Genomic DNA, 27,146 nt, shown 5'->3' on the forward strand with positions numbered 1-27,146 from the left:
AACTATCACACACAACTTTTAAAAACCACAATGCAACATTATGTGGTCTCTCTTGTACCTCGTGATGAATTTCTAGTACTTGTGGTATCTCATCAAGTTGCCTTGTCCCATGTCTAATATGCTTGCATCCCCTAAACACTCATCTCTGTAGCATATTTTGTTCCTCTTGGAGTTCAAATGACATAAAGGAAATAGATAAATTAAATTACCATTTTACTTCTTTCCCTTTCATTTTCCTATGTTGCTTTCTTTTTTTTTTTAAAGCAATTTATTTTGCTCCCCTCCTCTTTCTCAATGCAATGTGCTCCCTTTTTTAATTCTCTCCTTGTCAAAAATTCCCTTTCTCTCCACTTCCTAACTAATTGCTCCCATAATTCCTTTGTTAGGTACTTTGACTCCTCTATATGCTGACTACATCATTGTTCTCTTGTCTTTTTTCTAATACCAATATCTTGATCTAATTTTCCTCTACTTCTTCCTCCATGGAGAAAATTGACTAGGGGCAAGATTTCTTCCCTCTTTCTCTCACATTTCAATCTCCTTGTTCCCTCCTCAATCATTCCATCAATGTACACTTGTCTTCTTAGACCTAAAAATTTATTTCCTTATTCCTTCACTAATTTTCTCTCACCTCCAATTGATTTATTCCCCTACTTGCAATCAATTTGAAGGATCATACACTTGTTACATATCATAAACAATCAAACACATAAAATGGATAAGGTATCTCTCCAAGAGCTCTACACCACTCAATTTAATAATCATGGTGTTTTTTTCATAGCCATACCTTTTTTTAATTATGAAGGATCTACCATAGCCATAACATTTCTTGTTACAAAGACTCCATAACAACTATACCCTTTTTATTAAGGTGGCTCCATTGTGGCCATATCTTGTATCATTTAGTGTCATCCCCTTCATAGCCACACTAGTTTCCTTATGAAAGTTCTTTCAAAGTCACAAACCCATTTTTATATGGTCTCCTTTGTATCCTCATCTCACATCATTCTTGATTAAAGTGAACGTCCATGAAATCTAAAATACCTACTTCCCAATTTTCTCTATCATGGAGGCTAGATCAATTCTAACTACACGACCCATTTTCTAGTTTGTTAATAGTTTTAAAATTAGGTCTTTGCATGTGTGAATTTAGTTGCAAATAGTTTTCTAGCATGCTCTAATTCTTTTTCTTCTATGCTTTACAAATATAAAAATGATAATCAAGCAAAGATAGACGAATGATCAAAAAAAAAAAAAAAAAAAAACCAATATCCTCTGTCTATCTTTTTATCAAGTATAAGATTTTTTTATTGTTATTCACTTTCCCATACTTCCATCCTAAATTTTTTTTTTCATTTTTCCATCCTATAGCCGAACCCATGATTGTTACCCCACTCTCAAGCATATTTCATTCCCATGTTGTCATGTGCCCTACGTTGGTGTACACTTGTCATGCACACGAGTACTTATGTTTGTGCTCACCTAAATGTGCACGTGTGTTGGTGTCCCTTGCATCCAAATGTAGGTAGTCTCTCCCCCACACCTACACTCAACCACTCACACATTACAAGCTTCAATATCAATAATATTGAATCAACCCTAGGATCCAACTAAGGCACGTTCGACAAATAGCTCCCAAGCACTCATTTTTTGCATATACAAATATCATATTCAAAGTAGTCATTCACAAAGAACACTAGCACCTACGTATACGACACTCATGCAACAAAATGACAAGAGCATGGAATTTGAGATACAAGTGCATGGAGCAAGAGAGCATTGATTATAGTCCAACAAAAACTTCCAAAAGCTATTTGTAGCACCTTCGAACCTCCTCCAACCATCTTTTAATACGTCTTCAACCTTCTACAGTCACTTAACCCAACATGCTTTCTCTAACTCTTTTTTTTTGGTTTCACTACTTCTAATGCAACCTTAACTTGGTATTTTTTTTGTTATCTATAATCTAAAACAATATGCTAATTAGTTTTAGTATGATTATGTTTTAAATAAACATGGAAAATTACATTGTGACTAATAGATAAACATTAAAGATTTATTAAAATATATCTTTATATCATGTACCACTAAAGAGGGAAGTAGAGAATGAGATTTATTTACTATCTCAACCTCCTCTACAAACATTTTTTCATATAGACAAAAAGAAACAACTCCAAGAGTTTTTGGAGAAGGGTCCAAGCATACGAAGCATCTAGAATTATGATGCAAAATAAAAATAGTTCCTAAAAAATATGCATATATTGTGAAGTCTAGAACAAAATTACCACTAGGAATAAATCACTACTCCCCAAAAATTATGACTTTTTGACCAAAGCTACTAAATACCTTGGAAAGTTGAATGTCAATCAATTGTAAAAATGAAGATGTGTTGAAGATGGCTTTCAAGACAAAAAAAAAAAGGTATATATTAATGGTTCATGTCCTCAATATTTATGAGGTAGATACAAATATGATATAATGATATGATAATTAACTTATTATTTTTATTATTATGATTTTCTTATCTATTTTTATATAATAATCAATCATATCATAGTATATAGTATATATAGTATTGTAATTATATCATATATTGTATATAAATGATATTTTAGTTATCAATACTAATGATAAGATCATCTAACTCATTTAATATAAGTTTTGTAAGTCTTCCAAGCGAGAAGGAAAAAAACATTTTTTTGAGCAACGTAAATAATGTATGCAAGGCAATCACTAATCTATTTGAGGCATGTGATTGGAGTTAAGAATTGATCTTGAAGAAAATAGTGAGGATATTACCAATAGACCTATACTAGAGAGTACTACGAAAACAAAGATTTGTTAGGGCTATTCATTATAATAATGAGAAAGCTTATTTAATCATTCACAATAAGCATCCTAGGTAAGTCAAAGTTGTGAATAGGACCTTGATTCTACTAATGGGCCACAATCGTGAACATTGAAGAAGATTGAATGAATCTTTTGCATATATTCAACAACCTTATAACAAAGTAGTACATGCATGAAATAACAATTTACCTTTTAATTCATGATTGGGTTATTTTCCTACTAACCCATTTATATTTATTTTGTTCAATATGCAAACTTGGTATATACTTAAGGATTTAGTATTGCATTTAGAGCTTTCTAATTCAATGAAAGAGAACATAGTAGAATAATCGTGGAACAAATTAGTTGAACACAGTAGAACAATTATGGAATAAATTAATTGTCCTTTAATGAATAAAAATAGGGTAGTTTAGTTCGACTTCTTCGGGTTTTTCTATAAAAAGCATGTATCCATGCTTACACTAGACAGAAAAATAAGTTCAATTTTATATTTATTTATTTTTTGGTTCTTCCTATTTCTTTTAATTTAGTTTTTGTTCAGCTTTGGGACTACAAATAGAAGAGGAGGAACGATCTTGAAGTTAAGAAGGGCGGCAAAATTCTTTTAGGGCATTAACCAATTTCACAAACATGGCGGATTCATGGTGGCTTCGAACCAAGGCCAGGCAAGGGGTTAGGTAGGCCATGGATCCCCCGAGGATATTCTTCCAGACCTCAAGATCTTTCGTTGTTTGTTCAGAGATCCCATAGAAATCAAGGCTTTCATAAATCAATGTGATTCCAAAAACAACACTCATATCAGGGCCCCTCTAGGCGGCAAACTAATTGGACAGATACCCAGAAGCCCTCGAGCACTCAGGAAAAGAAGAACTAGACTTATCAAAGGCACTCCTGGTTGGGCTCTCAGGCAAGTCTCCCCCTACAGAGAAAAGTCTTTCCCCGCTGGTCTGGCAATGCTTAGAATGTAAGCTCTCGAAAACAATGGTCCAATGTTGATGCGAAACACTTAAGCTTAGACTCCTGGGCTAAGAAAGTGGCAATAGGCCCAAATAACATTCCAATTTCAGCTAGGGTTCATAAATGCTCTTCATCCAAGGCACCTCTATCCTACAATCATGATGTTCGCCAAAATATGCAAGCTTGCCCATTAGCTGCACCCACCTTGTCTTTCAGGGGCACTAAGGCATTGGGTTTCAAAAAACCATCTTCTCATCGACCAACTCCTAACTTTGTTTGTAAGGACCAGAAATGGAGCAGGAAATCCATGGGTAGCAAATTGTTTGTTCTTCCTTCGGATTCAATGAACCCCATGATTGCCCGATTTAAAGAAAATGCCTTTTTAACACAATGGTGTGGTATAGGCAGGAATAGAAAAGATATAATCTCATCATGGAAGTCTTTATTCCTAGGCTTGATCTCAATCAGACTACTTCAGAATGATTTCTTTCTTTTAGAATGTGTTGATTCGTCTCTAAAGAAAGCGATCACGGAAGGTTGTTCTTTGTTCTTCCAAGGGTCAACCTTTCACTTTATAGATTGGAAACCAGGCTTTGACCCGGTGAATCATAGATTTGAAAAATCCCCAGTCTGGTTGTCTTTAGTGGGCCTCCCATCTCAGTTTTGGTGCCCAGAGGCTTTGATGAAGATAGGTGATGCTTTAGGATCTCTAGCGGGTATTGAGGCAGATTTTATGAAAGGCCTTAAAGGAGATGTAGCAAATATCTATGTGGAGATTGACCTTAAAAAAGGCTTCTATAGCGACTTAGAAATTATTTCAGAAATGGGCAGATGGAAACAGAAAGTGAGAAGGATGGGAAAGGAAATCCCTGGCAAATGTATCCTTTGAAACCAAATAGTCAAAAATAGCTTAGTGGCAGCTTCAATGGGTGCTATCCACCTTACACACCAGCCTATAGAGCTAACTGCTACTGAACAAGAAGGTCAGGGGTCAAGAAAATCTATTGGTATCAACTGCAATGGTTGCAGACCAGGCATGCAAGAATGTTACTCAGCAACCTCAAGATAGAGCTCATGCTTCTTCACCTGTCTCTTCGGCTCCTCTAGACTCACAGCTCCTTCACACTCCTAGATCAAATCAACTATCTAAAGGGAAACTAGGCGAGTTGACTCATTCTAGCACAGGTATGGTCTCTCAGTCTTCTCTTCCTTCTCCTTTTAGTTGTCCTCCTCTTATACTTTCCCCGATTGTTAAGATCCAGTCTCAAAAAGTTGTTAGAAGTCTGTTTGGTCAAAAAAAAACTCCTTCCCTGACCAGAGGAGCATTTAACATTTTCTCTCAGCCTCTTATTAAGGTCTCAAAAAGGGAAAATAGCCCAAGGCGAAATAAGCAAAGAGGATCCCTACTGCAAATTAAGTCCAGCAAAAAACCTATGCAACTTGCTAAAATCCCGCAGGAAGAGGATGTCATTGAAAATGATCTTAAAGCTGATTTGGAAGAGGACCAGAAGCCACATCTATCTGATGGTGAGATTTACTCTTCCTCGGATTTACCCACCTCAGACTAGTTTCTTAATCTATCGGCGTAAATTCCTAATCCATTCATGTTGTCTCTATCTTTAACTCCTCAAGATCTAGTTTCGAATTTAGACCAGAATGCTAAGAAACTTCTTCAGGATCTTATGATTGACGATGAAGACCCGGATACAATTTTAGATACCCCCCTAGCAGTTTTGTACTCTCAAGTTAAAGAAAAAAGGAAACTAGGCCTGCATCAAAACCATGAGGGATTGGAAAAACCAGACTTTGGCTCTTTCCCTCCTAACAAGGGTCGCAAATCCCTTATTGAAGCCAGATCTTTAGATGGTGTTGCAGAGAATCAATCAAAACTTCAAGATCTATGGAAAGTAGGGAAGGGTAATCCCCTTCCTGAACGGCAATGAAAATCTTATCTTGGAATGTTAGGGGCCTCAATGCCCCTAACAAACAAAGGGTGATCAAAAGAAGGATTCTTTTGGTCAGTGCAGACATCATTTTTTTGCAAGAAACTAAACTGGAAAGTAAGCAAGCAGTCACATTTGGAAGTGGAATTAGCCCCTTATTTCAGACGTCTTTGCACTTGACAGTGGCTTCAGAAGGGGCTTCAAGAAGCTTAATGATAATCTGGAAGCCTTCCCAAGTTAAAGTTGAGGGTATTGCTTCAAATAGAAACTGGATTCTGGCTAAAATTTCCCATCTTTAGACAAATACAATCTTCTTTGTTATAAACACGTATGGCCCAGTTTCCCCACTCAAAAAATGACTCTTATGGTCTTCCTTAGATGAAGTCTTGTCTTCATTGACTGAGGAACAACTTTTTATAGGTGGAGACTTCAATGCTATTAGAAAAGCTTCTGATAAAAGGGGAGGAATTACCCGCCTAGGTGGATCTCAGCAGGACTTCAATGACTGGATTGATAGGAATGGTCTTTTGGAAATAGACTCAGGGGACTTGTTCACTTGGACAAACAGAAGGAAAGGATTTAGTAACATAGCGGAAAAAATAGATAATTCTTTTGGCAAGGAGATTTGAGGCACTTTCCATTCTCCCCCTTCTGTTCTGTTATCCCTTGCTCAAGATCAGATCATTATCCCATTTTGCTTTCTTTGCTCGGCAATAAGGATGGCTGCATAGCCCCATTTAGGTTTGAGAACATGTGGATGAAAGATCCAAACTTCCTCACTTTGATAGAGAACTGGTGGAAGGAAAAATCATTTCAAGGTTCAAAACTCTTTTCCTTTACCGCAAAAGTGAAATTTGTAAAGCAAAAATTGCTTCAATGGAACTCACAGCATTTCAAAAATATCTTTTCAACAAAAAGATTGATAGAAGAAAGAATGGCAACACTAAATGATAAGATCATCCTGGAGGGAATGGACCAAGAATCCTTTCATCAAGAAAAGATGCTCCTCTTGAAATATGAGGATATTCTATCTAAAGAAGAAATCTTATGGAAACAGAAATCTAGAGAGAAGTGGCTTAGAATGGGTGACAAAAATACCAAGTTTTTTCATAATGTAACAAAGATTAGAAGGGGTAAGAACTGGATATCAAAACTGGAGTCTAAGGATAATCAAATCACAGAGGACCCTGATGAGATAAAGAAAGAAATCACCACCTTCTTCTTTAATATTTTAAATAATTTAGATGGATCCCAATTGTCTGAGCAAAAAAAGTTGCTGGAAGTGAGCCCCAAGATTATCACAGATGAACAGAATCAAAATCTTAATGACAGAATTAAGTTGGAGGAAGTATTTCAAGCTCTTAATCAACTTCCCTTGGGTAAAGCTACTGGCCCGGATGGCTTCCCTACGGATTTCTTCAAGAAGTGTTGGCATATTTTAGGTCAGGATCTTGCGGAAAGCTTTGGAATGCTCAAGAAGATCAGGGAGAATTCTTAAGGAAGTAAACAATACGTTTATTGCCCTCATCCCAAAGAAGGAGAATGCATTAAATCTAGGAGATTTCAGACCCATTTCTCTATGCAATATAGTTTACAAAATTCTTTCAAAAGTCATGACGAACAGAATGAAGCCCCTCGTGGAAACTATTATATCAGATGAACAGACAGGGTTTGCACCAGGTCGCTCAATTCTTGATGGGGCAATAATAGCGTAAGAAGCAATCCACACTCTTCAAAGCAAAAAAAGACCAGGTATGATAATAAAAGTAGATATATCAAAAGCCTATGATAGTGTAGATTGGCGTTTCCTATGCAAGGTTATGCAAGCTTTCGGCTTTGCAAAACAATGGATTGACTAGGTGTTTGAATGCATCTCCACTCCTAAATTTTCAATCCTGGTAAATGGAAAGCCAGAAGGCTTCTTCTCTTCTTCGAGGGGGATCAGACAAGGAGATCCTATCTCTCCTTTTCTCTATATAATAATGGGGGAGGCATTGGGAAGGGCAATTAAAATAAGTCATTTGAATAATTTTTAAGAGGGAATCAAAGTAACTAAGAACTTTGCAGCCACACACCAACAGTTTGCAGATGATAATCTCCTTTTGGGGGCAGCAAAAATCAAAGAAGCAACCCACCTAAAACAGATATTAGAAAGCTATGGGAAAGCTTCAGACCAATTAAGAAATAAGGATAAGTCGAAGGTCTATTTCTTCTTTACCTCTAAATTATTGCATACTAAAATACTTAGAATTCTAGACTACAGTGAAGGTTCTCTCCCTTGTATCCATTTGGGCATTCCAATTGATCAAGGTGTGAGGAGCACTAAATCTTGGGATCCTTTAAAGCTAAAAGTGGAACAAACCTCGAATTCTTGGAAAGGAAAATGGCTTTCTTGGGCGAGCAAACTAGTGATGATTCAAGCAGTGATCTCGGCTCTTCCCATTTATCTAGTATCCATCCTATCCCTATCAACAAGTGCCAACGCCTTTTTAATTAAGAAGATGAGAAACTCTTTTTGGCAAAATACTGAGGAAAAACATAAAATTGCCCTAATTGCTTGGGAAAAAATAATCAAGCCTAAGATTCTAGGGGGTTTAGGCATTAAGGATCTTAAACTGCAAAACAAAGCTTTAGGGGCCAAACTAGTATGGAAGTTCATAAAGTATCCTAACATCACATGGGTCAGAATGCTGGCAACCAAGTATTTACCAGATCAAGATCTTCTCAATCTTCTAAGAACAGGCATCTTCCCCAAGGGTTCGAGGACTTGGAATTTCATTATCTCTTGCAGAAATTTGATTTCAGAACAGATCACATGGGACATTCATGATGGATTATCAAGTCTTTTTTGGGAGGATTCTTGGGGAGGTTATCCATCTGTTGTGAGCTCCATTAACATACCCATAACAAAGAACTAGCTTAAGCAACATTGGGGTGTCCGAGTGAGAGATTATTTGATTGAGGACGACCTTCCCAATTCTCAAAGCTGGAGGTGGAAATCAATGGAAGGAGTACCAACCTCAGGGGAAGATTTAGATCAACTTTCAGAACTTCTAAAAGCAAGAAATATCAATCCGAGAAGAGGGAAAGATTCTTTAATGTGGGCATCTTCTAAAACAGTGCAGTACAATCCTAAAGATGGCTACAAAGTGCTAGTTAGTAATCCTGATCAGGATCAACAGGATATTCCGAAGAAACTATTTTGGAGCTCCAAGGTCATCCTAAGGCAGGGATTTTTGCGTGGCTAGCCTATCAAAGGAAGATCTTAACTGCAGAAAAGTTCACAAAAATGGGGTATGAAGGACCTTCAAGGTGCATTATGTGTAAAGTTCAGGCAGTGACAGTGGACCATCTCCTGTTGAACTACCCCTTTGTGTCCAAATGCTGGTGATGGCTCTGTGCTAAACTTGGGTTGGTCACAGCTCTGCCAAATGACATTAAATCCCTTTTTCAAAGCTAGCCTCTTCCAAGTAAGGAGAGCACCTTGAGCATAATTATGGAAGTATCCCCATCATGTGTAGTCTGGGAAATTTGGAAGGAGAGGAACCGCAGGTTATTTGATGACAATTACAGAAGTTTAGAATCAATCCTAAATTCAATTGAATCGGTTATAGTGGATACAGTCAATTGCAAGACAGCCTTCTCTTTGGAACTGCCTAAAGTTTTCTCCTCATGGGATGAAAGCATTAGGAAAAATTGGCATGGAATTAGGATTCCTCCTTCCTTTGGGCAAAGAAACAATATAAGGAAGGCCGCGCTACCTGGTCCCCTCCAAATCCTGGCTGGCTAAAACTAAATTTTGATGGTGATTCTAGAGGCAATCCAGGCCCTTCAGGCATAGGATATGTAATCAGAGATCACACAGGATCAATTCTAGGGAAAATGGCAAAGCCGATTCCACCGAACACAAATAATATAGCAGAATTCAAAGCATTGCAGCTTGGATTGATAGATTGCATAAAGCATGGTTTAAAAAACATTTCAGTGGAGGGTGATTTATAGATAGCAATAAATGCAATCAAGAGAGGAAAAACTCCAAATTGGAGATTGCAAGGAATCTTAGACAATATAATAGCAAGCTTGGAAAGAATTGAACATTATGAAGCTAAGCACATCTATAAAGAAGCAAATTCAGAGGCAGATGCTCTCTCAAAAATTGTTGCCCAAGGAACCTACATCTACAGGTGGGATCAGGGAAACCTGCCTATTAGCCTAGCAGATCAGGTTAATTGACAGGTAATGCCCCTAAAGGACACCAAGCTCAATGCAAGAGACATTTTTGTGAGAGGCACGAAAGTTAGCTAAAAATGCTTCCCTTTACAGAGCAAACATTAAATTTCTTCTTTGGCGGTCTAGTGAAAACGGCTACTTCCCATTTAAAATTCAAACTTCACTTTTTTTTGGGTAGAGTGGGCCCAGATTTATTGATGTCATCCAAATCGTAGGTTTGAGCTAAGCTTTCCCTAAACCACTTCTCGAGACCCAGCTGGTAAAGTTGTCAAATCTAATTAAGGTTTGTGTAGCTCAAACGACAGATTTGGCATGTCGAGGACAAACATCCTCTGCCACCTTAGCTGGCGAAGTAAATGCAATTCTGCCCCTCATAATTTGGCGTAAAAGAGAGTGCCCGATTATTTCTCTGTAATGCCTTCTGCAAGTCGTTATCAATCTCTTGCTAGTTTTATCCCAAAGCTTTGTTTTCTCATTCCCTTTCTTGTCTGGTAGCCCTGCATTTGCTAATCATGTCGACAGAGCCTCCATTTGGGTTTGTAATGAGTGTCTACCCTAGGCCCACCTCTTGTTTTGGTGCAGATACTCCAATCTCCCTCTCGGCCTCGACGCACCAAGTCTCTTTCAGGAAGATAACAGACCTGAGGCTGAAGCTCCTCCTTCTCCATTCGGAATTCCCTATTATATTGGCAGTCAAGATGATTTTGGGTAGTGGGCATTTGAACTGGGACGAGTATCCCCGAGATAACACTAGCATTTCCTCCAGGTTTGTCGCTTCTTTGATGGATTTAAAACTAGCAAAGCAAGCAGTTTGGAGTCTCACAAATAAGCTATGCCCATAAGAGATTTTCCAAGAGCTTCAAGAAATCCTAAACAAGGCTATCCATGATTTAGGGGCTCCTTGGCCAAGTGACAGAATTTTGTTTAATGCCCATGGCGAGCTTATCAACTACTACTCTTTTTTGTTGGATTTGAAAGGGAAGGATTTGGATAGACACAGGGTGTTTGCCGGAGTAGGCCTTGGATACCTTAAATGGCAGTTTTTTGGGGAAAATTCAGAAGACCAGGGTAGAGAGGATGACCTTCTCCAATTTGCTAGACTCAACGGCCTCCTGCCTATGAAAGCAAAAGATGAGAGACCCCAGGCTAAGTAGGTATGCAGGGGCGGTTCTAGTAGGTGTCGTCGTGGGTCTAGACGTGGTCGTGGCCGTCCCCCGAGCAGAGGTCGTGGGAGAGCGAGAAATGCTACTTGTCAACCTAAAGCCTCCAATGAAACTACGAGCTAGGTTCCTAATTGAGCTCTGTTTAAAGATATTTACTGTTTTTTAGACTCTCGAAAGATTAATTTTGGCTTTAACAAGTAAAATCTCTGTTAATTTGGCAGTAGAGAATCTGCCACCTAGACTCTTTATAGTTTTTAATGATCTTAGACTGTATATGTTAGGTTTGGAAGGATACTATATGTTTGGTATGGTCTGCTTGTCTGGTTGCTCTCCTTCTTGAATTCTCAGAAAGCTCACAGATGCTTCCAACAAGCTTTTCGATAATTATCAACTAGTCATATCAACACTGTATTTATGCACAATTAATACAAATCTGGCTCTGCCTTTACTGATCAAAAAAACATTCTTCTCAAGGTGCAAGGATAGCGTAAGTCTTGAGCCAAATATAAGCATAGCCATGGCTTACACACATTCAAGATGGTAAATTGCATGTAGCTTTATGCTAGCCAGAACCTCCAAGGAAAAGCTAGGAATGTCAAACCTTAGGACCGTGTGCCATATTGAAGTTGGATGAAGGACAACTACTGCTCACTATTAAAAGCATGGTATTGGATGCGGAAAAATTGTTGGAGGACACAACGTCTTTGTATAGGCACCAAAGCAAACAAAATAGCACCTCGATGGATAAACTTTTACATATCCTAAACCACTAATTTTTTGTCGAACCAAAAGTCTCATATAAAATAATTTTCATCAATCAACCTAAGACCCCAATCATATCAAAGCAGTACATGGAGATCAGTTTTGTCAACAAAAATGCTAAATAAAACACAATGCCATTTTCACATCTGTTATGGAGACTTCATTATTGTCATGGCAGTTTTGCACCTGCTGCAGCAGTCACATCAGTGAAATTATCCTGGAAATTTCATCATTGCCATAATAATTGTCAGTGTCATTATGGTTTTGGCGTGTCATTATGGTTTTGGCCTAATAGCCATGAATATTCTGCCCTTATAGCAATGGCAGTTCAACAACTTCACTTCATTGGCATCTAAGAGTCCTGTAACGTGAGACAATCATAATGTCTGCTCGTAATACATGCGAGCCCAGTTGTAGATATATAAATGTAGAAAGTTTGTTGGCAAGTTCAGTTCATCGTAGCAGCAAGAACTAGTTTGTAAAGAAACAAGAAAATGATTCGAGGAAGATTACTGTACATGCTCAGTGAGAGCTTCTAATAGTTACTTTTAGTTAAGTGTAAAGCCTTCTGGCATTCCCAAGCATGACCTAAAAAAGACATTCTTATGGTTTACAATTGCAAATAAAATCCAAGATACAATACTATGATAAAAAATTGTTGGCACGGTTCTGCAAATGCACATATTAACTGTAACCTGCAGAGGATATCATGGCTAGTTTCCAGGCTCCAACTTTTATCTTCATTAACTCTTGTTTCATTGCTTTTCCATTCCAATGGTTATTTGCACTTGTATATACTTCTTGCTGTGGTTTAACATATTAATCGGCTCAACTTTCACAATGCTTCCAAATTTATCCCTGTTATGGCCTGCGTGGGAGTTGTTCAGAACAGCGAAGATCAAGTGTTTTTATATATTCCACACCCTACATTTCCTCAAGATTCTGGCCAAATCAAGATTTGGTGTATCCACTGTTACTACATATTTACACTTATGATCACATACAGTACTACTACAATGGATTGGAGATGCAGCTTTTGGCATTGAGTAAGCATAGTCCCAACATCTAGCACTATCCTCAGGATGGGGTTTCACTTATGTGCATCATATGACTAAAAACTAGTATCGAGCTCCAAAACATAAACTTTCATCTTTTGGTAGACTCTAATAGGTTTATCACAGGCCCAGTAGGCATAAAAACTGTCTTTTGGTAGACTCTAATAGGTTTATCACAGGCCCAGTAGGCATAAAAACTGTCCACTGTTTCCCATAATAAGTAGGTAACTTCTGGTGTACTGAAAGCAGTTTCAGTAAGTTTGAATCTTGGCTGACTTGAAAAAAACCAATTGAGAGTATTGGTCATCGTTTAGGTGTGCTGAATGCAATTCTCAGTTATGTGGCTTAATGGGGGCTATCTCAGGATCTTTAGATAATTTTAATGGAATTCAAAAAAATTGCATTATTTGAGTATTTGATGTTATCCTTTCAAATATTATATACATTTGATTAACTAGTAATCAGCTCGCCATTCTGATGATACTGTGAATTTACAAGTTTTTATATCCTCCGCTTCCTGTAAAACTTTCACTTACTCTATCATATGTAGACTTTCGGGTTCAGGCTCTGGAGATAATACCAAAGTTGTTATTTTACCCAGCAAAACACAATTTAATATAGAAGATAAAGATTGAAATTCTGAACAGAGCATTAGAGGCCAAGTGTAGAATGTCGCTGTTAAGCAAGAAGAATTAAAACCATCAAGGCCAGAAACCAATAGTTTAGAGGGGATGCTTTACAGGCATTCTGCAACCTCATGACCACTGTCTTTGCTAACAATCTAGGAAAATCTCCAGTTATATAGGATGACCTTATAGGCAAGTTTATGAAATGTATATTTTCAGATGAACTAATTTCATTGTCAGTGTCATAACCGTCTTTACATCTTTAGCAACACATTACCTAAAGAAATACAAAGAATGTAAGCTTTGGTGTAAAAATTCAAAGCTCAATCCACGGGCTCCTTTAGCAGTGCATTTCAGGAGTTACATTCACTACAACTAAGTGACGAACCCTAGCTTTCCATACAGATAGAAAATTGCAGCAGAAGAATCAGATTGATCCTACAATTACTGTTGTATTTTGGGTAGCCCAAATTTTAAAATAGAAGAGGAAGTAGAAAACACTTTCCACATATAATTTTTGAACTTCCAAAGTAAGATTTAGAAGTTAAATTTTCAAATCTATAAAAAAATTCAATCAGATTGATCCTACAATCACTGTAATATTTTGGGTAGCCCAAATTTGAAAATGGGAGAAGTAGAAAACACTTTCCACATAATTTTTGAACTGCCAAAGTAAGATTGAGAATTTAAATTTTCAATGTAATTAACTAAAAAAATTTGGAAAAAACGAAAAACAAGCAAATCAAATAACTTGTTAAAGCTATCTTATCTCAAACTTATTGCGAGGAAACAAAAGGCCACTTGTAAACAGCTTTGATTGAAAGGAAACCCAGCTAATGGATCCTCACTAAGTATCTGCTGCCTTTATGATGGTTTGGGAATTTTTCTTAGTTGATCAAAAAAGCTGTCATAAGATGGCCTTCTGAGGATGGATATGATAGCCTTGACATATTTTGTCAGTTAAACACAACTTGGAGCATTATGACAAACTTCTACCTCAGCTTATTGTAAATTGGAAAATATAGGCATTCCCTGCCCATGCAATTAATGAGCACGAGTTTGAACCACATGAAGGAAATTAAAAGAACACAAAAGAATCTGTAAATGTAGAAATGAAAATATTCAAGGGAGTGAAAATAGTTATTATTAGTCCATTAAAGTATCTAGATATTTCAAATATTACAGAAACTCTAACTGAACACAATCACAATTAATCAGGAATTAAGCAAAGGGCATAGAGAGACAACAATTGTACTTTATGTAGTGACACCTTAAATGGTACAACATAATCCCATACAGGTAGACAACCACTCAAGCTTGAAAACAAGAGTCAATTTGCAGAATATGTTCTTTAGTCCAACTGAAAAGTAAAAAATTAACAGGCACGTCTAATGCTTGATAGAATGACCATGTTCACATGTGAAGTAGCCATTCCAAAAAAAGCTATAGGTCAACAGTTCGATCGCTAGCAAACAGAACAAATGTAGAACTTCTCTCTATGTATGTGGCTGATTCTCCTTAACATTCATTTGCAATCCGACAGGTTCTGGAGGATCAGCAATTGGTTGCTGTGGCTGAGATGTAGTTTCAGCACAAGGAGGGAGGATTGGCTTCGACTGATGAGAGGAGGGCTCAGCAGGAAAAAGTGTTGCCTTATTCTGTTGAGGAACAGGAGCAACAGGGATCTGGATTGACTTCTGTAAGTGACAAGCAGGATCAGAAGGGCTAGGGACTGGCTGCGGTAAGTAAGTTACAGATTTAACAGAACAGGGGATGAACTGCTGCAATTGAGAGACAGGCTCGGGCAATTTTGGAGCAGAATCCTGATTGGCATGGCTCTGAAGTACAGAATTCAGTGGGCTTCCATTTGGTTGAAGTGAAACAACACCTAGTTGCTCTGCGCCAACTGCTACAGGAGGTCTAGTTTGCTGTGGTATGGAAACAGATGTTGTTCCTGGTGAATTCAGAACAGGAGCTGTCAAGAAAGGAACGGAAGTGGATGAAATTGCCACAGTATTCTCATCTCTCCTTGTCATCTTAACATTTGGGGCAATGTCATTTGCTTGAGATACAGGAACTGACAATCCTGGCTCAAATACAACACCTCGCAAGACAGTGTCCGTGTCTCCCACTCGAACTGTAAGTAAGTAGCCAGCATCAAATGAACCATCCAACATGCCATGAACTTCCTGGCCCACAAAAGTATTTTCCGCAAACGATGATAATGAAGCATCTAATTTCTTTCGTTTTGCCTTTTTCTTGATCTCCAGTTGTTGCTGTACAGAAGTCTCCCCACCAGAACACAGAAGGTGGGTTTTACGAGGCCGGCCACGCTTTCGTTTGGGTGGTGCAAGACTTGTTGAGCCAATATGAGCTTCCTGGCTTGTCTCGTTCATTTTAAGCACCTGCAATGGAAACATCTCCCACTTGATCAATACTGTGATACTGAAAACTTAAAGGCAGAACAAACAATTCTGTAAATTTATATAGGACCATATAAAATTCTGTCAGTTCCCTCAGAACATATAAGTTTCTGCAACTTCCTTCAACAGGATCAAAAGATAAAACTAAAAGCAAGCCTACATGTCAAAACAAATAAATATGATATCCTTGCAAAAAGTTAGAAATACACCATATATCTCAAATGAGCGATTACTGCAGCCATTAGCATATATTTGTTGTTAGTGTGACCTACATCATGAAAAGTAGGAGTGTTTTTTAATCAGGGATGAACTTTCTAAGGTTGCCAAATTAAATTGCACCATAAACACTTTAAACAGAAATGAAAACCCTAGTACATAAATGATGCCAAGCGGATTTAGAATAAACGCTCTGAATAATTTATGTAAGCAAATGCAAAAATAAGAATCATTTAAGCCGCTGTCACTGATGTCCAGGACAAGCATCTCAACTGCATGGAGGAACGGATCACTCCATGCTGGTCAATCATTCCTGGCCCAACCACATTGCTAACTCCATCAACGAAAATAGCTACACATTGACTTAATCATACCTGCCATTAGACTGATAGGTCGAGAAGTGAGCAATATATTTAGCGAACTGGAATCTTGTCCCTAAACAGGCTTATAGCTTTTGAAAAATCCATAATACATTAGAATCTTAGACTCTGTTACATCAATTGATCTTATTGATTGAATCTCATACACTTTTTGAAGATCCTGTTGTCAGCCAAGGGAAAGGGCAAATTGTTGGATATAGCACATGAAGAATAGAATGATGCATGCTGGACCAAATCCACCTTAAAGACACATTAACATCAGGAATAACAACTGAAGAATCCCACGTCCTTTTTGCTCATTTTTAGTTGTCTTTGCTTCTGATCTTTTTCTTTTCTATGCTAAGTTTCAAATTTCACATAAAATGTTGCCTTCAATTTTCCCGGAAATATATTTTACTTTACCATAGTTTTAAGCAGGACTACCTTTGACAAGGTGATTGTAATCTGCCCTTAAAAGCACTTGCTTGGAAAGAGTTTTTGTACTTTATAAAAATTTGTATATATATTTTTCTTCATCGAAATAAAGAAAAGAGTTTTAGATCATGCAAAACAACCCCAACTCCACTTACCAAATCAACCAACACATCGAACGCAATAGTCCAATCAACTTTTAGCTGATTAAAATGCATACCCATTAGACCCCTGTATCTTTCTTAAAGTAACATGCAGCAAAAGATGAAACTGATTTTTATATATGATATACATCTCTCATATTGGAACATGATCTCATAAGCATTACAATGCCTCACAGTCAGTTCAAGCAGAAAAAATCATCATCCATAAATCTATTTGACTGCTTCATTGTAGGAATAAAAGAGCTTTTTTCTTTTGCAATCACTACGAAGATCCTTCACATGTTTCTACAAAAGGTCTTTATATTGATTATTTACTGCAATAGTAGCCAGCACCACCATATACACAAACTTTCACTAGTTTCATCTGGATCTTGAGCACCACACCTAAGATACTTAAATATATTAATAAGAATAGATACCAACATAAATACTCAACTCATTAGCATAATGAAGGTAACGTAGCCAACAATTGCAAACAATGTAGATTATAATTAACAAATAAACAGAAGATTCTTGGACAAAGCACCATGGACAAGTTTAGTTTATTTATAGGAGACCCATGCACAGGCAATCAAGCAACCATATTTTAAGAAATGAATTGTACAAGTATTATTGCCTTGATATTCTTTGCAGCTATACAGCAGATGACCAGATTTGAACACTGAAGTGAGTAAAGACATTGGAATGGACAGCCTAGAACATTATTTGGCTTTCCAAGAATTTGCAGTTACTGGAAAACTGTGCACGAAAAATCAGCTAGCAGTCATTTGTTCATTTCATCAAAGTAAGGGATCATCATGTTTACAATCAAGGATTGGATTCCTGCTCATGAAGGAATAATATTATAAAGTACAAATGAGCGTACTTGAGGTTACAATACTCTAGATTCTTCAAAACCTCTGAAAAAATCAATCTAACAAATAACAATTTCTAATCTGGTGCATCTCGTTGGCTTTTGTTTATATTAATAATCGTTTGCAAATATTATGCTCCTACGAGCATCAACAAGAGACCAATACAAGCTCTTGCAAGCATAACAATGACACTAATACCAGCTTCTTTCAAGCAACCACAATAGAAACCACCTATGGAAGACCATCCACTTATTTAAAAATCATCTCCACACTAGAAGCCAGCTGTGGAAGACAGAGTCACAACTTATAATTCCATATTAGATGTCCCTTTGGGATTGAACTCGGGACTCCACGATGAGAACTCAATAGTTTAAACTTCAACCAGTTAAGCTCAACCCCTTGGACTATCTCATTGGCTTTTGATCATGATAACATACAGAATTAGAATTTCTAGAATCTGATCCCACCTTTGCTATATTTTTTACCAAGCTAGACATAAAAATATATGAAGAACATGAACCAGATTTCTTTTCTTAGCGACAAGGACTTATCTTCTAGAAAATTTGATTGCACTAATGATTTGGAAACAAAGCAAGCATAATTCTTAACAAATATCATTAACCAAAATCCAAGCCCATATAAGGAAATGTTTACAGATGAAAATGTTATCCTACGAATAAACATGAAAAGGATTCAAATCCTTATTTCATTTACATGAAAATCTATATTTCAACAAAAGATCAAATCAATTAAGTATCCCATGTGACCATGTTTTAACATTCTTATTGAATGCCAAATAAGCTTCAGTTGTTACTTCATATATCAGCAACCAGTTTGAATGTGCATCCCTGAAAATAAACCAAATAAACATGCTAAGGATTCAAATCCTTATTTCATTTACATGAAAATCTATATTTCAACAAAAGATCAAATCAATTAAGTATCCCATGTGACCATGTTTTAACATTCTTATTGAATGCCAAATAAGCTTCAGTTGTTACTTCATATATCAGCAACCAGTTTGAATGTACATCCCAGAAAATAAAGAACAACTATCTTGGTTCTGCGGGCTACCCATATTAAGAAAGGAAAAGTAATATGATCTAAATCCTTGAATGTCAACTAGTACTTTAATACTAGTCCCCCTAATTGAGATCTTGTGAAATTTGATGATCCCCTTCTATAAAATTTGAATACAACGTTCATGGGCATAACTTACTTTATAAGGACCACAGCTCATCCTTACAGTTCCTTATATATCTTGTAGACTAATTCATCCATTGTGTTTTCTTATACACAGGAGATCAAGATTGTTGTCCAGAAAATCTTGATCAGTTTAATGCCCAATCCATCCAATTAGTCGTGATTTGGGACATTCATATTAAAGAAAGTACACACACTCTCCTTGTAGTTCATAAAAAAGTGATGAATGTCCACTGCATGTAAACATTAATGGATGCAACATAATTTCCATTATATATTTGGATGGAGGTCAATTTCAGTGCATTCTAGAGAATTCAATCACAAAATATTAAATTATACAAAGCTTGCTTAGAAATCAACACCTCTTAATCTTTTCATGTCTTTAATCCATCAACATCCAGTGGCATGTCTATTGAAAACAGAGAAACATTATTCCGTATAATCCATACATGTGACACTTTTCCTGTCTATGTTTTCGTTTGAGATAAATTTCATGCCACTTATATTGTTTAACATAGTAGATACAAAGTTTGTTTAGAAGCCAAACCATCTTAATCTCCATCAACATTGAATGCCATATGTATTGAAAGCAGTGAAGCATAACATGAACACCTTACAAGTACTCTTGAGGAAAGATATTTTCTTTGTTATAAGTAGAGCTTGGGTTTTCTGAAATTGAATAAAACTGATTCATTGATTAAGTTCTGGTAATAGATACATCCTCAGAATGCATATGAAACCACTTGTTAACAAGGAAAGAGAGCACTTGTAATGCCCCCTTTTTGAAATAGGATTAATAATAAATAATAATAATAATAGCATTTAAATATAATATATATATATATATATATTATAATATAATTAAAATTTACTCAAGTTTAATGAATGGTCAAAAGACATGAAATGAAGAGTTGTAACTCCCTAACATGAGATATAAAAGGAAGAAGAGTTCATTTGAAAGGGGATATGGAAGAAGGAAGAAAGAATAGAGCATGTCAATCAAGGAAGGATTACTGGGAAGAAAATAAAGTTGACTCTTTCAAAGGACAAAAATAATGAAGGATTGTACTCTTTCATAGGGTGGTAATTGTGAAAGGTTGCGACTCTTTCGAAGGGCAGAAATTACAAAGGTTTGTACTCTTTCAAAGGGTGGTAATTGTGAAAGGTTGCGACTCTTGCAGACATGATGAAAAGGTGTGACTTCTCCCTCAAATTGGAAGATATATAAAGGGGAGAAGATTTCATTTGAGGAGAGGCAAGAAAGATCAATTTGGAAAATAATGTATTATTCTCAGAAGGCAGCAACGGAGAGTGGCGACTCAATTCTTATGAAAGGTGGTGATCCTTCACCAACAAAGTATAAAGGATAAATCATTCCAAGCATTCAAGGATCACTTATCAATCATCACTCACCAATACATCAAATCAGCACTCACTCAATCATCACTCGTCACTTTATGTATGTAGCATTCATTCAATCCTCATTCACCAATATATCAAATAATCAAATCAAGGGAAATCATCAAACATCCATCATGAGAACATCAACTATTCAAGCATCAACCATTCTATCATCAAATCATTCAAGATCAATTCATTTAAGTATCATTTAAGTATCCACTCGTCAATTCTTCAAGAAATGATGATAAAGAGAAATCAAGCAATCACTGATACTCTAGAAAACTCCTTGAGCAATCAGTTTTGAATTTTAAGGAAGTGTCTTGCAAATAGGAAGGACGGCCAGCCTTCCAAGTTCAGGAGAGCTAAAGGACCAATCATTCTTCATATCAAGTATGCCACCTCTAGATGGATGGATGGATTGGAGGTCCCACCATGCTCGTGGGCCACAAGGCCAAATGGACCATAATCCACTCTGTGCTCTTGGGCTTGGTTGAAGAGGACAGTCTTCATGCATCTTATGAAGCACACTACCCCAATATAGATGGACTGAAGATCCTGCCATTCTCGTGGGCTGAGAGGCCAAATGGACCATAAATCTATTCCATGCTATTGGGCTCGGTCAAGGAAGACAACCAGCCTCCAAGGTGGACTGAGGGATGTAATGGATCTAAAATCCTTCCATGCTCTCACAATACAAGGACGACTATCCTTGAGATTGCTAGTTGTGAGCATTTCCAATGTATTCTTAATATGGTTAACTATAGGAATACGCTTGGAATTTGGACTAAATATTAATGATATCAGAGTATATTGTTTTAAATATGAATGATGCTTATATGGATATAGATGCTATCATGGATTCTTGATATTTAATGTTTTCATGTCAATCTCTAGTAATTAATATTGTTTGCAGGCCCTAAACCAAGGATAGCCCATAAAGGGCATTACGATTGGTAATTTTATTATAAAGTTATATTTATAAATATATTGCATTTCTCATCTTAAGTTGGAATTACTGTTTCAGGACTAAATTCAGGTAAATCCCAAAAAGGGACATTACTGCACTACAAATACCAATGGGATAACCAATCCATGTGTATAAATTTTGCTCCAATGATAGCATGGAAAGGAACATTCTAGATGTAATCCATAAATCAACTCAATTTTTTTATTTTAAAAATTAGCAGTGGGAGACCACAAAAATACACACTTAGTAGATTAATTTCCTCAGTAGCAACACCAGCTTTGAATACTTTAAAAGACAGCAAATAGAAAGTGACTGAAAGCCCTTCAAATATTATAGATACCTAAACTACTTCTACTGAGAACAATTGTCAGCAATCACACGCAGTTGAAAAACATGCTTGGTTATTCTATTAGCATTGGCTTAGCAACAGATTGCTCTATTATGCCAATTTAATTTGGCACATCAGCACTCAATTCTAGCCATCACAAATGTTTTATTGCCAGAAAGGAGAAGGCTACTGTTGTGACCTTTTCACACATTGCCCCATTGCAAATGGGGACCCCCTCTTTCCTACTTTCCGGTCTTGTTAGTTTAGGGTTTTGGCAATCAAAGGACAATTTTGAGCTTCAAATGTCCGAGTCTCCTCCTTGGATATGGTCGTGTTTTCAGGTCTTCATGATGCAAATAATGATAAATCTTTAAGTTTTGAAGCCAATAGGATCAAAATGCTGAAAAAGATTTTTAAAATGTTAAAAATGATCCTAAGTGTCAGGTTGCCTTAGCTTGTCAATCTATCTTGCTAAGTGAGTTTCAATTTGCCTTAGAATTTGAGCGAAAAATGATGAAAATGTTGCTAACTGATGTGAATTTTGTGTGAAAATGTTAAAAGTCCCTATAGGAGTCGTTTTTCCACTCCTAGGAGGTGAAATGAGCTCAAAAATGCACAAGGTCCCAATGGACTTTTATTTTCCACCCTTGAAAACTTGGGATAATTCACAAAGTCCCAATGAAAATAGAATTTCCACTGCATAAATTGATGAAATTGGGTTAGTTTGGACTTAAAAAGCATGAAAATCAAATAAGTCCTGATGATGGACGTTTTTCCACTGAGCAGTTAAGTTAAAATCAGCAAAGTCCCGATGGAAAGCATTTCTCCACTAAGCAATCCAGATGAAAATCAGCGAAGTCTCGATGAAGGACATTTTTCCACTCCATTATGGGCATCAAATTACCTATTTAATGTCAAGGACAAGTAAAGTTTTGATGGAGGTCAAATTTTCACTCCAGGACTTAGTTTACAAGCAAATGAAGGTGTTATTGTGAAAAGTCCCGATAACTAAAGAATTTCCACTCAAGGCAAAACAATGGAAATAAAAGTCCCGATAACTAAAGAATTTCCACTCAAGGCAAAACAATGGAAATAAAGTGTCCCAATGGAGGTCATTTTTCCATTGAGCTTACAAGATGAAAATATACAAGGAAGACCCACGATTTTCTACTTGAGGGAAAAGTGATCATGTGTCCTACTAAGGATTGATTTTCCACTTGAGTAAAGGATCAAATGATGCAAAAATAACATGGATAGAGTGTCCTAATGGAGGTCAATTTTCCACTTGGGGCTGAATTACAAAGATTTGACCAAATTTAAGTGTCCCAATGAGCATCGATTTTCCACCAAGGGGAATAAGATCAAAGTTAAGTGAGGATTTTAAGGACAAATCAGTCCAGATGGAGATCGATCTCCACCATTTCATTTGGTGGACGAAACTAGGGGAAATGTGACTGAATTTTAATGTCCCTATGCATATCTTTTTATCCTCACCTGGCTGGTTTGACATTTTATTTTTCCCACATTGGCTAAGTGGTGAAAATGAGAGGTGAAGTGTTGAATAAACACATACCAGCAAGCAATGAAATAATCATTAAGTTGCTGATTTGATGCCAAGTGAGCTGAAAGAGAAGGAGATCAGAATCACCTAGGCCAGCAAGAGGAAAGGGTGCAACATTTGCCTAAGGCATTAATGACATCACCATTGAAGATGTTTTGCAACACATAGAGGGGGACGATATTGCCAGCTGAAGATGCCATTGCCAGCCATCACCTCAAGGGAAAATTGTTGGAGTAAATAATTTATATATTAATTATTCACTTAATTGCATTAATTCACTAAATAATCGATGCAAACTAGGAAAAGCAAACTATGTTTAGATTTCGAGAGTTTCATGCATTAATTAGTCTATTATGCTATTTGTGCATACATGACTTATTCATGCATTGTGTTTCAAACTCTTAGTCTATCTTGTAGACTCCACCATTTAGGGTTTCTATCTTTAGACTTAGATTTCTTTATAAGGATGCCATAACCTTCATTGTAACTCAAGCAATAAGCAATAAGCAATTTCAAAGCAGTACATTCAATTATTGTTAATTGTCTTCAATTCTCTTTGTTGTTCAATTTTCTCTGTATGTGTGACAGGTATTCTTGCAGAAGACAACTGGACTTGTGGGATTCGCATTTCACGAATTCTAACATGGTATCAGAGCTCCAGATCTAAAGATTCTTGTTCGCTTTTTTGGAGATTATTTGCATTTACACAGCAAATTGTTCATCTTGGGTTAAATTGGAGCTCACCATCAGTTCCAGAAGGCTCGATAAAGCAGGATCGCTTTTCGTTTCGTTGAAATCCGATATACAGAGTCCATTTTGCAAGGGTTTGAAGTTTGAGTGTTTTTCTTTGTTCCAGAGGGTACCTGAAAATTCGAAGCTTTTTTAGCCCAAAAGGACCTCACGGCTGGATTCAGAAGGTTGTTTCCATGAATTTTGATATATAATTTGCCTATTTTCGGCATCAGGGGCATCTGGGGCATGATTTTTTATTGGCACGTTTTTTGAAGCACAAAAATCCGTACGGCCATACCTGCACCTACGTGAGAAATATTTTCCAAAAAAAAATTGATTGTTGGTTTTTTAATTTTTTTTTTTAAAATCAAGTGGGTGCATGTTTTTTCAAAAAGGTTAATTTTTTAATCAATTAAAATAAAGGAAGTCAAAGTACCTTTAGTAGCTTTTCCAGCCGCTGATGTCAGCATGATGTCAGCGATACAGACCCACTAAATTTGGAGCTCTTCTAAATTTAGTTTATTTTCTCTATTTTTAGCCCTTCAAAGTTCAAAAAAGAAGCAGTTGGTATTTTGCTCATAACTTGAACATACGGAGTCGAAATCGTGAAAACCATATATCGTTGGAAAGCTCTTTCCGAGCCCTATCCAGATATGGAGGTATTTTTTTCTGATTTTTTCATTTCGCAAGTTTTTTTGCCAGTTGAAGTCAGAAGTTGCTGTTTGCACTCCCGAGGGCATATCTTGTGCATCCGGCTCCATGTAATGTCCCTACTTTGAAATATAATTTAATAATAAATAATAATAAAATTAAAATACAAAAGAATAAATATAAAAATTAAAATTAAAATATAAAAGAATATAATTAAATATAATTAAAATTTGATTAAAGTTAATGAAAGGTCAAAAGGCATGAAATGATAAGTTGTGACTTTCTCAAACGTGAGGTATATACGGGAGAAGAGAAACTCATTTGGGGGGGGGAGGATGTAAGGGGATAAGATACTAGCATTTATAAGAGATTAAATATACAGCAGTTCGATTCAATTCTGTACTTGTGGTATGAGTTCCCCATACATGACATAATGATTACTATTTATATCTGTATACTACTGACTAGTAACGTATTGTCGTTTATGATTGTTAAATATTGCATAATGAATGTTACTTCTATCTGTTCATTGCTGATACACATTGTATTATTGCTTATGACTGTTTAACATATAAAGGTATAGGATACGCAATACGAATGCACCAGAAATCAGAAAATAAAGAATGAAGTGTATATAAAGAATTTATGACAGACTTGTGAGAAGTCGGTGATTTGGTTTATGATAGATTTAAGAGTAGAAATAATGGATACGGAAATAAGAAAAGACAAAGGCCTCTGTTATTATATTGTCTGGGAATCACATTGAGTATGAATCTGAGAATATAATACCATTAACATAATATAGATGATGCTGTTAACATAAAGTAATACTAATATGGTATGACGCAATTCAATACTATTAATATGACAAGGAAGTTACATAATCTAATACTATAATATAATATAATATAATATAACGATGCCAATATAACATAATGCTGGTAATATAATATAAAACTATAATATAATATAATATTGTTATTACATAATACAGATAACATAATACAATGTTGTTAATGAAATATAATATAATAATGTCATAATGATAGTTTAATAAATGCTTTCCTATAACTATAGTGTCTCTCTATTGTAATCACTATATATTAAAAAGTGTGATTCTAGGACACAATATTAGAGGGTCCCATTAAGGGACATTACACTCCATTTTTCGCAAATGAGATATCGTCTGAAAGGTGATTCAGAGCTCTATCCAGATCTCAAGTCCATTTTTGCAAATAGCTTTCCAGCCCACTGTCTCTTCCTTCTGAAGTAATCAATGACTTCCTGGCCCTATTCTGCTCTCCTGTGATCCGAGCTCCATGTTTTTGGCACAAATCTCTACTTTTTTAGCATCATGGAGAAAAGCATTCAGATTCTCACTACTTGTCATACCTCTCCCTTATCAGCATTATGGGGGGGTTTCTACTGTTGTTGCTAATGCTTCCTTGGTTTCACGTTGGAGTGTTCTATGTATTTAGTCCTTGTTCCTATGTACTAGGAGATGCAAGGCCATTTACCCATGCATTGTCTGTGAGATGGAGCACTTACGTACTTGTTCCTATGTACTATGAGATGTAGCAGCCATTTACTCATGCATTGTCAGTGAGATGGAATACTTACCATATCGACACTCTTACATTCCTATTTCTAGAGGTTAGATTTTCACCATCATAGCAATCTTACTACGACAGCGTTTGTAGCTTCTTCATGCTTCAATGTTTCTTCATGCTTGTCTTTTGTTTCTCTTTTGGAGAGGAGTTTTGTTCCCATTCAGGGTTTTCTCCTTTGCTCTATTTTTGAGAAACTTCCATGTTTGTTCATGGTACCTCATCAGGGTTTAGATCGGGACCCATCTTGCATTCATCTTTGCATGTTTTTTCCTACATCTTTGCCTCTCCCAGTTGTGCATTCAGGGGGGGTGTTGGAGTAAATAATTTATATATTAATTATTCACTTAATTGCATTAATTCACTAAATAATCGATGCCTTAGTAATTAATTATTGGCATTTATTAGTTAGTTAATTAATTAATTATGAATAATTAATTAATATTTATCTCCATGCATAATGCAAACTAGAAAAAGCAAACTATGTTTAGATTTCGAGAGTTTCATGCATTAATTAGTCTATTATGCTATTTGTACATACATGACTTATTCATGCATTGTGTTTCAAACTCTCAGTCTATCTTGTAGACTCCACCATTTAGGGTTTCTATCTTTAGAGTTAGATTTCTTTATAAGGATGTCATATCCTTCATTGTTACTCA

The 27,146-nt window shown here is 36.4% G+C and overlaps 1 protein-coding gene across 15 annotated transcripts in view; it reads right to left on the minus strand.

The window, feature by feature from the left end:
• Positions 1 to 14,821: 14,821 nt before the first annotated feature.
• Positions 14,822 to 27,146, minus strand: part of LOC131052778 (uncharacterized) — a 54,996-nt gene continuing 42,671 nt past the window's right edge. For 5 of the 15 annotated variants that reach the window (XM_057987394.2, XM_057987395.2, XM_057987393.2 and 2 more), the window contains one exon: positions 14,822 to 15,991. In XM_057987394.2, coding sequence (XP_057843377.1) covers positions 15,083 to 15,991 — 909 coding nt within the window. In that variant the 3' untranslated portion in view covers positions 14,822 to 15,082. The other 10 variants (XM_057987389.2, XM_057987391.2, XM_057987390.2 and 7 more) reach the window with 3 other exon arrangements.

This window comes from Cryptomeria japonica, chromosome 6 (assembly GCF_030272615.1).
Source record: "Cryptomeria japonica chromosome 6, Sugi_1.0, whole genome shotgun sequence".
Taxonomy (NCBI): Eukaryota; Viridiplantae; Streptophyta; class Pinopsida; order Cupressales; family Cupressaceae; genus Cryptomeria; species Cryptomeria japonica.